The sequence below is a fragment of the Myotis nattereri genome (assembly GCF_964212035.1).
Source record: "Myotis nattereri genome assembly, chromosome: 6".
NCBI classification, from domain to species: Eukaryota; Metazoa; Chordata; class Mammalia; order Chiroptera; family Vespertilionidae; genus Myotis; species Myotis nattereri.
This window is the reverse complement of record NC_138081.1, coordinates 11,346,384-11,362,357: the sequence shown is the minus strand read 5'-3', so window position 1 is coordinate 11,362,357 and position 15,974 is coordinate 11,346,384. Positions and strand designations below refer to the sequence as shown.

Genomic DNA, 15,974 nt, shown 5'->3' with positions numbered 1-15,974 from the left:
AGTTCACCCACCACCCAACTCTGGCAATCATCACTCTGTGTTCTGTACCTATGAGATTTACTTTATTTTTTATTTTTTAAAGTTTATTGGAGTAACTTTGATTTATAACATTATACAAATTTCAGATGTACAACCTTATCATTTGACACCTAAATATACTCTATTATGTGCTATAATTGAAGAATTATAGTCTCCTTCCATCACCATACATCTGACCACCTTTACTCTCTTCATCCTCCCTGAGAGAGCCTCGTAAGCCAGGACAGGTGGAAGAGGGAAAATGAGACTACTTTACTATTTTATTTTTTTAGATTCCACATATAATAAGATCCCATGATATTTGTGTGGTTTTTTTTTGTTTTTTTTTTCGGTCTGACTTATTTCACTTAGCATAAAGCCATCAAGGTCCATCCAGGTTGTTGCAGATGTCAAGATTCCATTCTTTTTATGGCTAAATAATATTCCATTGTATATATATATACCACATGATGGTGGACAGAGGGAGCAACCTGCAGGCCATCCATGATTTTCCTTAAAAAACAATTTTTAAAAATAAATTAAAAAAATTAGGTTTTCAAGTCCGTAAAGTTCTATCCAACAGAGCAGAGGGTCTGCAAACTCACAGACACATCATTTATTAATTTTTTTTTACAAAGTTCATGTTAGTTACCTACATTTAGAGCAGTGGTTCTCAACCTTGGCTGCACATTAGAATCACCTGGGAATCTTTTTAAAATCCTGATTTCTGGGCCTCATCCTCCGGAAATTCTGTTTCTTTGACAACACTAACAAAGAAACAGAATTTCTGGAGGATGAGGCCCAGAAATGAGGATTCTAAAAAGATTCCCAGGTGATTCTAATGTGCAGCCAAGGTTGAGAACCACTGATTTAGAGATAACTAACGTGATAAATTTTCAAATCTGGCAACCCCAGATGCTCATACTACCACATGAAAGCAATCTGCTGGGCTGTAGAGCAGTTACCCTCCCATGTGCTGGATCAGGGCCAGAACAGAGTTGCTTTCTGCAAACTCCCCCTTAAAGACTTTTTTTTTTTAATATATTTTATTGATTTTCTACAGAGAGGAAGGGAGAGAGATAGAGAGTTAGAAACATCAATGAGAGAGAAACATTGATCAGGTGCCTCCTGCACATCTCCCACTGGGGATATGCCCGCAACCCAGGTACATGCCCTTGACTGGAATCGAACCTGGGACCCTTCAGTCCGCAGGCCGACGCTCTATCCACTGAGCCAAACCGGTTTCGGCAAAGACTTTTGAAATAAATCACCACCCCTCCTTGCCTCCTGCTTTGTGCTGGTTCCTGGAACAGGTTGTTGTCCTGACCTGGTCAAGGATGTACTTTCCCAAATCTGACAGCACTCAGGTACGAGTACCTGTGACAATTCCCAGTGCTGCTGGGATCCACTTTGTCTTGCGGCCTCCCAAGACATCCAATGTATGTAAACTTCCCTTAATAAACTCTATTGATTACCAGATGGAGTGGCCAGCCTCTTTCTTCAGTCGTTCCCTGCCCTTTGCTTACAGAGGTAGGCTTTCAGACTTGGGGCTTTTCCCTAGTCTGTATGTACTAACAATAATATATGAGGATTAGATGAGCAAATGTAACAGACCATGGCATGTATAACAAATAAAGGTTTCCCCTTGGATCTGGTGGGAAAGTAAATTAGTCTTGCATTCAATTTTTCACGTGTTCCCCTTTCCTCCCAAACTAAGTACACTGTTTGGAAGTAGTTGTACATAAATATTCATTGAGATCACAACAAAACCACTTAGAAAGAATGTTAAATGATCAGCACTGGCTTAGGACAACTCCCGCTGTTTTTTATCATCATGGGAATGCCTGGGTATAGCTATTCCATTTTTGAGGTGCAGTGTCTACCTGAGAGAGTTGGTAAATACAATATCTTGGTATCAATTAGGCAAAACTGATCACTCCCTCACCTGTAAATCTTTATACATCCTTCATTTCATTTCATACAGACTTATAATATAGCATATATACATTGTTAGTTATAGTTTGTTGAATTTATGCCTTGCTTTGTTTAAAAAAGAGCTGTGGCAATTAGTTACATACTTATGTGTTTATCTTCTTCCCCAAAAGGAGAGTTTCTTGAATAACTGTGTCATATCCATATACTACTCTCACTGTTTGGTGAGGTGATCTGAGTAGGGTTTCAAATGTGCTGTTATAAGCAAATGAGTCTAATATAACGTTGAGGGGATTATCTAGGAATTTATGTGAAAATCAGACTCAGCCTGATTCTTCCCGTTGGCAGATGAGAAAAACCAAAGCCTGGGAATAGAATAGTTAAGTGATTTGCCGGAGGTTATCTAGCCAGACTCTGAAACTTGCATCAACCGGTCCAGAGGCCAATCCACCATATCGACCTGCTTTTCAGAACCCAGTAATTTGGTGTCTATCTCTACTGCCTCACTACAGCTGCTATTGTTAGTTATCAAACACTTTTGTGTTACTAAATCCAGTCACTGCTTTTCGCCCTTGAAATACTTGACCTATTTGTGGTCTCTGCCCTGCAGACCATCTCCATCTTGCAATTCTTTCCTACCGTGGCTTCAGAGGCATTTCCCACCTACTTCTTTTCTCTCTCTGGCAATTCTTCCTCAGACTTTTCTTGGGCTTCTGTTCATTTGCCATCCTTTTTAAGTGTTTCCTGGGCTCTATTGCTGGTTCTCTTTATTGTTTCTTCTATATTTTCTCCCTGATCTATGCCTAGTAGTTAATGTCTTACATTACCAATAGTAGTTGGTACAACTATTTTATTTTAACTCACTGTCTCACCATTCACAGACCTGTGTAATTCTACTGCCCATTAGATAGTTCCCTCTAGATGTGGAGGTTTCCTCCATCAAGTCACAGTCACATGGCAGTAATCTTGGAGGAAACCTAATTAATTGCACTCTTCTTTTCCAGATAAAGGAGAGTGCAGCCAGCGACAAACTATCATCTTCACCACTGACTGTATTAGTTTCCTATTGTAAAAAAATTACCACAAGCGTAGGGGCTTAAAACACAAATTTATTATCTTACAGTTTTGGAGATCAGTAATCTTGAAATCAAGGCATTGACTGGGCTGTGTTCTTTCTGGGGGTTCTAGGAGAAATTATTTCCTTGCCTTTTCCAGCTTCTAGAGGATGCCTGCATTCCTGGCTCCATCTTCAAAGCCAGCGGTACAGACTGTCCAAATCTCTCTGATCTCTGCTTCCATCATCCTATTTCCTTTTCTGACTATGGCTCTCCTGTCTCCAGCCCAGCCTGATTCCAAGATAATCTCTCCATTTCAAAATCCTTAATTAAATCACAGATGCAAAGTCCCTTTTACCATGTAAGGTTAACATATTCACAGGTTCTAGAAGAGTAGGACATGAACATCTTTGGGGCATTATTCTGTACTAGAGGCCCAGTGCACAAAATTCGTGCACAGGTGGGGTCCCTTAGGGTGGCCTGCGGAGATCGGGCCCTAGCTTGCACCCCCCAACCTCACAGCCCTGCAGCCCCACCTGGTACCCTGACTGGGCTTAGCGCTGCCCGTTTGCCAGCCCGCCCCCCCACCTCTGGTCACTGTGTGCCGGGTGACCGGCAGGTGATCAGGGCCCCCGCTTGCATCTGCCTTGGCCTGGTGCTGCCCGCTTGCCGGCCCCGCCCCCCGCTGTAGCCACTGGTCACCGTCTGCGGGGTGATCATTTGGGGCTGGGTCCCCTGCTCGGCTCCCTCAGCTACTGGTCGCTGTCTACAGGGTGACCGGGCCCTCGCTCACACCCACCTTGGCCTGCCACCCGTTCACCTGCTCCACCATCCTGCCGTGGTCTGGCTCCCGATGGGCCCATTGGGGCCAGCAGTTTCTATTGCCACGTCACCAATGCCCACCATGTTCCGTGCCGCCCCCTGGTGGTCAGCACATGTCATAGTGAGCAGTCAAACTCCTGTTGGGTTGAATTCCTGCCCAAGAGGACAATTTGCATATTAGGGTTTTATTATATAGGATACTACAACTGAAAAAGTACTGGGTATTATCTGTAGACAGAGAGCTTCCTAATGCCAAACTCTGGAATTAAATAGGTTTACTAACTCTGTAGCCCTGGACCAGGCACCCTCAACCCCACCCCAAGGCCCTGCTCCTGGAGGAGAGAAGAACACCAGGACAGCTGTGTGAAGGCAGCTTCCTTTGGGTACACATTCTTTTTTTCTAAATTCACCAATCAGGGAGGAGTGAGCTGGAGGCAGGCGCAGCAGGAGGCCACGAATATTAATGGATGTCACTCCATATGGAAGGAGACATCATGAGTGAAGAATAAGTGTTTCCCCAATAAACATATTTATATTTGAACTCATCATCATAGCCCACAAGTCTAGTCATCACCCTAGGACTGCCACTACTCGTAGCTTAGATCAGAAACCTTTGGACAGCCGGGAGACTGTTTTCTTTGCATCTTGCTAAATGTTTCCACCATCCACCCCAGCAGCACCCACATCATAAATGTGGCCTACACATTTATCCCCCTCAGCGCTGCCCATTCTACCACCTTAACCACGCTCACATCTACCCCTGCCCGTTGCCAATGATTATCATCGCCAATGAGTTGGTTCTGCTCCTTGCTTCTTACCTGGAGTTCAGCAATGGCCTCAAAACTAATCTCCCTGCCCCAAGCCTTATTCTTCCTGTCCATTTTCACTTTCCCACCTTCACGCGGGAAGCTTCTTTTGCCTGGAATTATGTCCTCTCCGGTTACTCTCTCCAAACCCCACACTGGAATCTGACTGGAAGGCCGTTTTTTTTTTTTTTTTTTTTGTTTTTGTTAATCCTCACAGGAGGGTATTTTCTCCATTGATTTTCTGAGAGAGAGAGAGAGAGGAAGGAAGGGGGATGTGAGAGAGATTCATCAGTTGGCTGCCTGCCCCCACCCAGGCCAGGGGTGGAGCCTGCAACCCAGGGACATGCCCTTGACCAGACTCCAACCCACAACCCTTCAGCCCGCGGGCCTGCGCTCCCCCCGAGCCAAACCGGCGAGGGCCCCAAGTCCATTCTTGATTGCTTTTGTTTGACTGCCTTCTCTTACGGTAAAGCTTTACAGAGCACCTTTCCTTCAGCCTCACCACTCTCCGATGCAGGCTGGATGGGCACGGTTATCAGTCCCTACTTATAGGATGAGGAAACCGAGAGTCAGGGGAATTCAAGGCTGGGCCCACTGCCGCCTCCTCCGAGTCAGCGACGGTCCCTCGCCGCCTTCCACCTTCAGCGCGCAGTCAGCCTGGTTGGCTCTCCCCCTTTGAGAACCATCCGCCCTTCGCAGAAGTCGTCTATGGCTCCCGCGCCCGTCTGCACGAGGCCACTGCTCTCTGCACCATAGGCGCCCCGTAGACTCGCGGGCCGCGAACAAGCCGGGGACCTTCCCATCCGCAGTGATGAGCTCGGTGACGCCACACAGTGACGTATGGTGACGTCACTTACCCGGAGCCAGGTGCCGAAAGGCAGCCACACCCTGGGCCCCAGCTCCGAAGGGCAAGGGGTCGGGCGGGTGCGGAAAACCAGCACAACCCGCCCGAGGCGACCTCCGGGCCTGAAACACTGGGACCCCGCCCGCCGGCCGCCCAGCGGTTGCTAAGTGACGCCAGCGCGCCGAAGCGCGTGCGCGGCCACGGCGGTGTGCGTGCGAGCGGACGCGCGCCGCGGCGGCGGCGGCGGCGAGGACGGCGGCGACGGCAGGGGCCCAGGGGGCGGTGGCTTCGAGGGGGCTGCGGAGCCGGCGGAAGTGGCCTCTGAGCCGGCGGCTGGGTCGCAGAACTTGGTCGGGGTGAGTAGCCCGGGCCTCGCAGGGGAGGTGGGGCCTGGCCGCACCTGCTGCGCGGGCCGGGGCGCGGGGACGCACGCCCCCACCGCACCTGCGCGCGCCGCTCCACGCCCCTCCGCCGCTTCCTCTGCGGACGGGGGCTGACGAGGGTCAGTTTCGGGACGCGGGCGCTCTGGGAAGCGGCTGCGAGGGGCCGGCGGAGACTGTTGTTTTGAAAGGTTTAGTGAGAAGTAGGTGTCTGGGGGCGTCGGGGTGGCTCCGCCAGGCTCCCGGAATGAGTCAAGCCCGGCGGAGCCCGGGCTCCCAGAACGGCGCCTCATCCTCCCAGAGACGAGGCTGCCGAGACGAGAGGAGGCGGCACCACCAGGGACGCCGGGGTTGGGGTTCGGAAAGTTGGGCGCTGCCGGGGCCTTCAGCGCCGCTGCCCTGGGACGAGGAGCCGGTCGTTAAGTACCGAATTGTGAATCAGTGCCTGCGCGCGGCGTCGGACACACCCACGGCCGGGGGAAGGCGAGCTGTCAGAGGAGATAGGGGGCCAGCCCGCTCCCCAGAGCTCCCGACTTCACATGTATGTGCACGTTAGGCGTCATTCGCACCTAACGCTTGGTTCTGGGCATTCTTATCACGTGGTTGGGACAGATTTGTGGCCAAGCGGGCGGGAGTCTGCGTTCAGTCCTTCCTCGGAGATTCACATCAGCTGTTTTCTTTTCCCAGGAGGGAGGCAGTGCTTTTCGTTTTTTCTCAAACGCAGGACAGACTTGCCGTTTACTAAGTAGAAAGTACAGATCCTGTCCGGCGTGCGGGTTGGGGAGAGCTGGTGGCCAGACGGGCCCGAGGGAGACGGTGCGCTGGGCTTCTCCTGGGTACCCGTGTGCCGGCTGCCGTTACCGTCCCTGGGAGGAAGCGTCGGAGGCAGAGATGCCTGGAATCTGTAGCAAGATGAACTGTTCTGAAGTTTAATCGTGATCCGTGCAAGAAAGTTACTTGTCAGTTACCCCTCGGCTGTAAAATTCTGTGATTCAGTTTCGTAACGGAGGATCTGTAAAGTATGCTGCCTGAAGTTCTTACATCCGGGAGCCAGTAGAAAACCCTGCCCTGTAATACTTGGAGTGCTCGAACTTCAGTGTCTCTTCCTCTCCGGAGTGCAATAGCGTTTTAGCACAGGAAGCACGGGTGGTTTCCATCATGGCTGTATGTCTTCGGTACTTACAAAAGCGCTTGCCACAGAATAGGCAAGCCGTAGATATTTGTTATATATCACGCCGTGTCAGTGGTGTATAGCAAGCATTTAGTTCAGCCCTTCAAGTAGTTAATACACGTGCCCCTCTCCCCAGTATTATGGGACACGTGGGAAGAGGATTGTTGGGATTTCATATATATATATATATATATATATATATATATATATAAATTTCTTTATTGATTAAGTTATTACATATATGTCCTTATCCCCACATTACCCCCCTATCCCCCCCACTCATGCCTAATATATATTTTTTATTGATTTTTTAGAGAGAAAGGGAGAGGGAGAGAGAGAGATAGAAACATCAATTATGAGAGAAAATAATTGATCGGCTGCCTCCTGCACACCCCTCATTGGGGTTGAGCCCGAAACCCAGGCATGTGCCCTTGACGGGAATTGAACTCATGACCTTTCAGTCCACAGGCTGGCGCTCTACCCCCTGAGCCAAACCAGCCAGGGCGATTGTTGGGATTTCAAATGACATGGAAGACCTGGCTTTTTTTCCCCTTGAAGAGCAAACAGCCTGGTTAGGAAAATAAAGTATATGTATAAAGGTAATCATGAAACCAAATGGGGTAGTATGCGAACAAGTGCTATGTGAGCTGCTGCACTTTACTAGTAAGTGCACTAGAAATTTAGAAAAGATGACAGACTGTGGTGTGCTGAGTTAACGAACATTTTGGAGGAGGTAAGATTTGAGCTGGTCTTTGAAAGAAGAGTAAACTTTGAATTAGAGAAGAGATAAGAAATCAGATGTTGAGAAAATAGTGTAAATTTGGCTGTCGGGGGGATATATTGAGGAGACACTTGTCGGATGAGCGGAGCAGAAGGTCTCTGATAGGGGAATGTTGGCGATAGAAGGTTTAGCAGATTGGGAGGGGAAAGTGTTTAGGCTCAGGCAGGCTTTATCAGCATCCCACTGATAACAAGGTAAAGTCCTCTTGCTGGGTGGCATGGACGTTGAGCTACTCAAGTAGAGTCTTAACACGTTGAAGGGATATTACACTTGACAACAGGTTGTTGTGCACTTCTGATTTCTATTACTTACTCGAATAAATGCCTCACTAATGTGCATTATCTTATGTGTTTAGTTAGCAGTGCATGTCCCCATTTCTAAAATCTACCTGATGTGCTAGGTCAGTGGTCGGCAAACTCATCAGTCAACAGAGCCAAATATCAACAGTACAATGACTGAAATTTCTTTTGAGAGCCAAATTTTTTAAACTTAAACTATATAGGTAGGTACATTGTTATTAACTTAATTAGGGTACTCCTAAGCTGGCCTTTGCTAAAAACGTCCTCAATCTGATTGAGGTACGTTCGCTGAGGTCGACCCCTTCCAACTCTCCCATCCACACTTGTCTTGTGTACTTGTTTCGTCGATCTCCTTTCGTTCATCCTCTCTATATGTCCAAACCATCTCAACATACCTTTTTCAGTTCTCGACACTACATCTTCTTTCACTACACAGCGTTCCCTAAAATTAACTTAATAAACTTTACTTAAAGTTTTAAGTCAACTTCTCACATGGTATTTTGTGGAAGAGCCATACTCAAGGGGCCAAAGAGCCGCATGTGGCTTGCGAGCCGCGGTTTGCCGACCACTGTGCTAGGTCCATTCCATTGGCAATTTATTGAAATGGTGTACTCAAAGCAATGATTTCGCCACTCTCATTCCCGGTGATACAGTTTTGAGTGGGATTCTCTCTCATAGTGTCCTGTGAGGTTATCAGTTACTGCTGATCCTGTAAAAACAAAAACAAAAACAAAAACAGTAATGTTAGCTGTGGAATCGACCACTGAATGCATGGGTGGGTGAAACAACAAATTGATGTTTTGTTTTCTCTTTCATCAATAAAAATTAAGAAAAATATTGACAAAAAGATTTGAGCAAATTAAATATGCTGCTGTTAAATATTGAATTGTTGGTCTTTACAGTATCTTTTGTTGTGGTTATGTTAAAATTCTTTTGAATGGTGTAAACCTGAAGTTGAATTGCTAACCGAAGATGTATAAAGTTGCAACACTAAATGTTGCATTATTTAACAACTCAGCAAATATTTATTGGGTGCTGGCTGTGGCTAAGCACTCTGTTGGGTGCTGCAAAGACAAAGAACGAGACACAGTGTATTCCTGAGATACTAAGCATTTGTCTGAGGAGACAAACCACTAACCATGTTATGTTATGATAAGAGTTAATTACTTTTGGAATGAATAAAATGCAGAGGGAGTAGATTACTTTGGCTAGGAAAAAATTGATAGAGTCAGGAAAGCTTTAAAGATAAGAGGAATGAACTTGGTCCCGAAGGTTGAGTACAATTTTGCCACAAGTAAAAGGGAAAATAAGCATTCCAGGCAGAGGGGACAGCATAAGCCAGTTGCCAAAGATTAAAATTGAATAGGGTTTTGGAAAATCTTGAGTTGTTTATTGTAGGCTTGTTATATGGCAGGAGTGTTGAGACAGGAAAGGTATGGTTGGGACCCAATTATGAAGGGGTCTTCCATTCCATTCATTTTTTAAAGTTGAATTTATTGGTGTGACATTAATAAAATTAAATAGGTTTTAGGTGTACAATTTCTATAATATGTCATCTATATATTGCATTGTTGTGTTTACCACCCCAAGTCTGGTCTCCTTCCAATACCGTTTATCCCCCCTTTGCCCTCTTCTACCTACTCCTCCCCCTTACATTCCCCCCTGGTAATCACTACACTGTTATCTGTGTCTATGATTTTTTTTTTTTTTTTGCTTAGTCCCTTCACCTTTTTCACCCAGTCCCCCCATCCACTGGACTCTGACAGCTGTGAGTCTGTCCTCTGTATCTGTGAGTCTGTTTCTATTTTGTTTGTTTATTTTGTTTGTTAAATTCTACATATAAGTGAAATCATATGGTATTTGTCTTTCTCTGACTGGCTTATTTCACTTAGCATAATGCTCTCCAGGTCCATCCATGCTGTCTCAAAAGGTCAGATTTCCTTCTTTTTATGGCTGAGTAATATTCCATTGTGTAATGTACTACAGTTTTTTTATCCACTCATCTGGTGATGGGCACTTGGGTTGTTTTCAAGTCTTGCCTATTGTAAATAATGCTGAAATGAACAGCATTTATTAGGGTGGATATATTCTTTTGAATTAGTATTTCAGGTTTCTTCAGATATACTCCCCAAAGTGGAATCCCTGGATCCTAAGGCAGTTCTGCTTTTAATTTTTTTAGGTAACTCCACACTGCTTTCCAAAGTGGCTGCATCAATCTGTATTCCCACCAGCAATACATGAAGGTTTCCTTTTCTCCACAACCTTGCCAACACTTATTGTTTGTTGATTCTATATAATAAAAGACTAATATGCAAATCGACTGAATGGCAGAATTACCGGTTGCTATGACATGCACTGACCACCAGGGGGCAGACGCTCAACGCAGGAGCTGCCCCATGGTGGTCAGTGTGCTCCCACAGGGGGAGCGCTGCTCAGCTAGAAGCTGGGCTCATGGCTGGCGAGCGCAGCGGTGGAGGTGGGAGCCTCTCCTGCCTCCATGGCAGCACTAAGGATGTGCTGGAGAGCGAGTCTAAGCCGGCAGTTGGACATCCCCCAAGGGCTCCTGGACTGTGAGAGGGTGCAGGTGGGGTTAAGGGACCCCCCCACAAGTGCACGAATTTCGTGCACCGGGCCTCTAGTTTATTAATAACCATTCTGACTTAATTTGCATTTCTCTAATGATTAGTGAGGTTGAGCATCTTTTCATATGTCTACTGACATCTGTATGTCCTCTTTGGAGACGTGTCTATTCTGGTCCTTTGCCCATTTTAAAATTGGATTGCTTGTTATTTTTGATGTTGAGTTATCTGAGTTCTTTATAAATTTTGGATATAAACTCTTATTAGATATATCATTGGCAAATGTGTTCTCTCATTCAATGGGTTGTCTTTTCAGTTTGTTGATGGTTTACTTTTGCTGTGCAAAAATTTTTTAGTTTGATGTCTCATTTGTTTATTTTTTCTTTTGTTTCCCTTGCCCAAGGAGATATATCAGAAAAAAAATGTTGCTTTGAGAAACATACAAGATTTTACTGCCTGTGTTTTCTTCTAGGACCTTTATGGTTTTGAGAAGGGGTCCTCAAACTACGGCCCGCGGGCCACATGCAAATACAAATATTGTATTTGTTCCCGTTCTGTTTTTTTACTTCAAAATAAGATATGTGCAGTGTGCATAGGAATTTGTTCATAGTGTTTTTTTAAACTATTGTCTGGCCCTCCACCGGTCTGAGGGACAGTGAACTGGCCCCCTGTTTATAAAGTTTGAGGACCCCTGGTTTTGAGTCTTACATTCAAGTCTTTAATCCACTTTGAATGTATTTTTGTGTATGGTGTAAAAAGGTGGTCTAGTTTCATTTTTTCGTCCAATTTTCCCAACATTTATTGAATAGACTATCTTTATCCAATTATATGTTCTTGCCTCCTTTGTCAAATATTAATTGACCATAAAGATATGGGTTTATTTCTGGGCTCTCTATTCTGTTCCATTGATCTATATGTCTGATTTTAGTATGCCAGCACCATGCTGTTTTGATTATTAGGGCCGTGTAGTAGAGTTTGATATCCAGTAGAGTGATTCCTCCAACTTTGATTGTTGTGGCTATTAGGGGTCTTTTGGGGTCATATGCATTTTGAAATATTTGTTCTAATTCTGTGAAATATGCCATTGGTATCTTGATAGAAATTGTGTTGAATCTATAGGTTGCTTTGGGTAGTATTGACATTTTAATGATGTTAATTCTTCCTATCCATGACCATGGTATATGCTTCCACTTATTTGTATCTTCTTTTTCTTTGTTCAGTGTCTTATAATTTTCTGAGCACAGGTCTTTTGCATCCTTGGTTAAATTTATTCCCAGTTATTTTATTATTTTTTGATGCAATTGTAAATGGGATTGTTTTCTTAGCTTCCTTTTGTGACAGTTCACTATTGGTGTATTGAAATGCAGTTGATTTCTGTATATTTATTTTGTGTTCTGCTACTTTACTGAATTTATCAGTTCTTATACTTTTTCTTTTGAATGGAATCTTTAGGGTTCTTTGTATACAGTGTCATGTCATCTGCAATGACAGTTTTACTTCTTACTTTCCAATTTGGATGCTTTTTATTTCTTCTTCTTGTCTGATTGTGGCTAGTTCTTCCAATATTATCTATCTATCTATCTCTATATAAAACCCGAATATGCAAATAGACAAAATGGCGGAACAACCGAACAACTGAACAGTTGGTTGCTGTGACGTGCACTGACCACCAGGTAGAGCACACAGAACATGGTGGGTGTCGGCATCAGGCAGCAGACAGAGGAACATGGCGGGCATTGGCCATGGCGGGATGGTGGAGCAGGTGAGTGGGGGCGCCAGATCAAGGTGGGGTGCCGGTTGCTGTCATTGGGGCAAGCCTCTGGTGGTCACTGAAAATTTTTTGCTCCTGCGCACCGTGGTCCTGCCGGGTGCTTGCACCTGCTGCTGGCACCTGTACCTGCTGCTGGCGCTGGCCCTGCTCACACCCACTGCTGGCACCCAGTGCTGGTCCAGATCGCTTGGCGCTGTCAGCAGGTGCGAGTGGCGGCTGCCGGCCCTGATCGCCCCTGAGGCTTCTCCACCTCCCCCTGCTCCTGAGGGGCGATCAGGGCAGCAGCCACTGCTTGCACCCGCTGACAGTGCCAGTGCTGCTAGCACCCACTGCTGGCTCTGGCCCCAATCACTCTGTGCCGTCGGGGTGCGAGCGAGGCCTTTATCGTCACAGCGTGGGAGCAGCAGCGGTGGGAGCTGGGCTGCTGGTAGACAGGACAGGGGGCCATGGCAGGAGGGGCCAGGCAGGGGCGCAGAGGATGGGCCGAGACCCGCTCTTGTGCCCACTGCAGCCTTGCGGCCCCCAGTTCCTTTCAAGGTCCATGAATTCGTGTACTGGTCCTCTAGTCCTATATAATAAAAGGCTAATATGCAAATCGACCAAATGGCAGAATGACTGGTCGCTATGACACACACTGACCCCCAGGGGGCAGACACTCCGTGCAGGAGCTGGTAGTCAGTGTGCTCCCACAAGGGGAGTGCCGCTCCGCCAGAAGCTGGGCTCACGGCTGGCGAGCGCAATGGGGTGGCAGGAGCCTTTCCCACTTCTGCGGCAGTGCTAAGGGTGTCCAACTGATGGTTCAGACATCCCCTGAGGGCTCCTGGACTGCGAGAGGGTGCAGGCTGGGCTGAGGGACCGCTCCCCCCCAAGTGCACGTGGGCTTCTAGTGTTGAATAAGAGTGATGAAAGCAGACATCCCTATCTTGTTCCTCATCTTACAGGAAATGCTTGTAATTTTTGCCATTGATGAATTGTAGAGAAATTTTTGATACTACAATCTCCAGCCAGAAGTGAGTAATGACCAGCCAGAAGTGAGAAGTTAAAGAAGACTTGTGTAGCTTGAGTACCTGGCGATTATGATGACATTAAATTAGAAAATACAGGAGGAGGAACAGACTTGCAGTGGAGAGAAGAAATGATGGCATGCCAAAATTTTAAGGTCCCTGTTTGGAGTTTAGAGAGATCTACTACATAATTGGAAATACTACTCTAGATACAGTTTAGGAATAATTGTAATGTCAATGAGAGCCTTTGAGGCTGTGGAAGTAGTACCACTAAGTAAGAGCATAGTGGTTAATGCTGTGGACTTTGGAGTCAGGAAAACCAAGGCCATATCTCAGTTATGCCACTTATTTGGTTGGAGTGGGTGACCTTGGGCAAGTTACTTAACATCTCTAAGCCTAAATTTCTTTTGAAATGTGGGGCTGATACTTAAATTGTTGTACAGATTAAGTAAGATAGCATGTGCACAATGATTAGCACAGCGCCTAGCTTATAAATGCTTAATAAATGACAGCTGTTGCTAGTAGTAGTAGTAATATTATAGTTGTAGAGAAGATGGAGAACTGGAAAGAACAAGGACTGGAACTTTTAGAAATCAACATGTAGATCAAACTTAGATTGGTTCTTAAATTCGAGCATGCATCAGAAATACCTAGAGGCCTCGATAAAACAGATTTCTGGGCCCTGCCCTGATAGTTTCTGATTCAGTAGGTCTGAGTGGGGCTCAAGAATTTATATTTTGAACAACTTCTAGGTGATGATGATGCTATTTTCAGGACCACACATTGAGAAATACTGACTTAGAGTATGCGTGAAAGAAGAAAAACCAGCATCGAGACTAACAAAAGAGGCTGGGGTTGATAGAGAACCAGAAGAGAGTTTAGAGACGGATAAGGAAGTAACAGCCTGCAGACTCTCCAGATCCACCAGTCTGCTTTCCAAGTCCATAAACCTCATCTGATCTTACTTCTCTCTTCTGCGGAATTTGGCATAATGCTTGGCATGCAGTATTAGTTTGAATGAACCTTTGAAGTTTCTTAATACTGTTCTTGTGTGTGATTGCATGTACTTCACATAGATTTTATTCATCCTCATATTTCTGCTGAGTCACAGAAAAGGCATGGTTTCTAATTTTACACATGTGTACAGCAAATTTCTTTCAAATAGTTGATGTATAGATGTATTTGCTGGTATGCTTTGGATCTTAGGACTTTTGCATGGAGCACAAATGTTAGTCCTAATCTCTGATAGGGAGCTATAAGGAAGTCTGTATAGGAAATCAAACAATAGTTGTACAAAGATAAGCGTACTGTAAAGAGATTTTAGGAGTTAAAATTAGCAACTCACCATGCTTCTTGTTCTTGGCCTCTTGTTCTCTCACATTTATTCTTTCTTCTAACACTCATTAAGTATTTACTATGTGCCAGAAGCTGTGCACAGTGCTGGGGATTGAGAAATGATTGTTGCTTTGGGCATCTAATACTAGCTTTGGTTAGGGGGTATGATACTGTCTGCATGAGTGAGCACACACATTGTCAGGGGGAATATCTGATGCCTGAATTTTATAATCTCAAGAATATATTGGTATGAGCAGACATCAACGACTTAAAGTTAAATTTAGCCTATGTATGCAAGGAGCCATGAAAAAAAATAGAGATAAACAAAATGTTTTAAGCAATCAAAGAATATATAATGTGGTAGAGGAGTAAAAAACATATTTACAGTACTGTATGGAATATGCTAAGTGCTATGTAAACATTAATCACAGACTAGGTTTGCCAATGCTTGTTGAGTGCCTGAGTGTTCAGGTTTGATTTTTAACTCATAAGCTGCTGTAATGTTCCAGAAACTAAATGACATAAATCCACATTAATCTCCTAGGCCAGTGCTCCGCAAACTCATTAGTCAACAGAGCCAAATATCAACAGTACAACGATTGAAATTTCTTTTGAGAGCCAAATTTTTTAAACTTAAACTATATAGGTAAGTACATTGTTATTAAGTTAATTAGGGTACTCCTAAGGCAGTGATGGCGAACCTATGACACGCATGTCAGAGGTGACACGCGAGCTCATTTTTTTGGGTTGATTTTTCTTTGTTAAATGGTATTTAAATATATAAAATAAATATCAAAAATATAAGTCTTTGTTTTACTATGGTTGCAAATATCAAAAAATTTCTATATGTGACACGGCACCAGAGTTAAATTAGGGTTTTTTAAAATGCTGACACGCTGAGCTCAAAAGGTTTGCCATCACTGTCCTAAGGCTTAGGAAGAGCCACACTCAAGGGGCCAAAAAGCTGCATGTGGCTCGCGAGCCGCAGTTTGCCGACCACGGTCCTAGGCAGTCTTTTGCATCTTTGTATCATACAAAAAAAATATTCCAGCAATCTGTGCCTTTATTTTCTTGATTTTGGAAATGTATCTATATATATAAAAGCCTAAGCAACCGGCCCACCAGCCGACCTGCCGGTAGCTATGACACGCACTAACCACCAGGGGCAGAAGCTCAG

The 15,974-nt window shown here is 45.0% G+C and overlaps 1 protein-coding gene and 1 long non-coding RNA gene across 4 annotated transcripts in view; one reads left to right on the top strand and one right to left on the bottom strand.

Moving 5' to 3' along the window:
* Positions 1 to 3,040: 3,040 nt before the first annotated feature.
* Positions 3,041 to 5,908, bottom strand: LOC308521088. Of its 2 annotated transcripts, none has more exons than XR_013996136.1 (4): positions 5,099 to 5,617; positions 4,723 to 4,874; positions 3,805 to 3,980; positions 3,041 to 3,329 (listed from the first exon to the last, which is right to left on the bottom strand). It is a non-coding gene; the product is annotated as an uncharacterized lncRNA (long non-coding RNA). The 2 variants fall into 2 exon arrangements; XR_013996135.1 differs by having other exon boundaries at positions 3,042 to 3,329; positions 5,136 to 5,908.
* The window catches only part of BTBD9 (BTB domain containing 9), a 437,801-nt gene continuing 427,543 nt past the window's right edge, over positions 5,717 to 15,974 (top strand). The window contains exon 1 of one of the 2 annotated variants that reach the window (XM_081093921.1): positions 5,717 to 5,833. Coding sequence is in view for 1 of the 2 variants with exons in the window: in XM_081093920.1 (XP_080950046.1) it covers positions 6,105 to 6,398 (294 nt within the window). In the remaining variant the exon portion in view is untranslated. Of the gene's footprint in view, positions 5,834 to 6,058; positions 6,399 to 15,974 lie in introns of those variants that run through there. The other variant, XM_081093920.1, reaches the window with a different exon arrangement.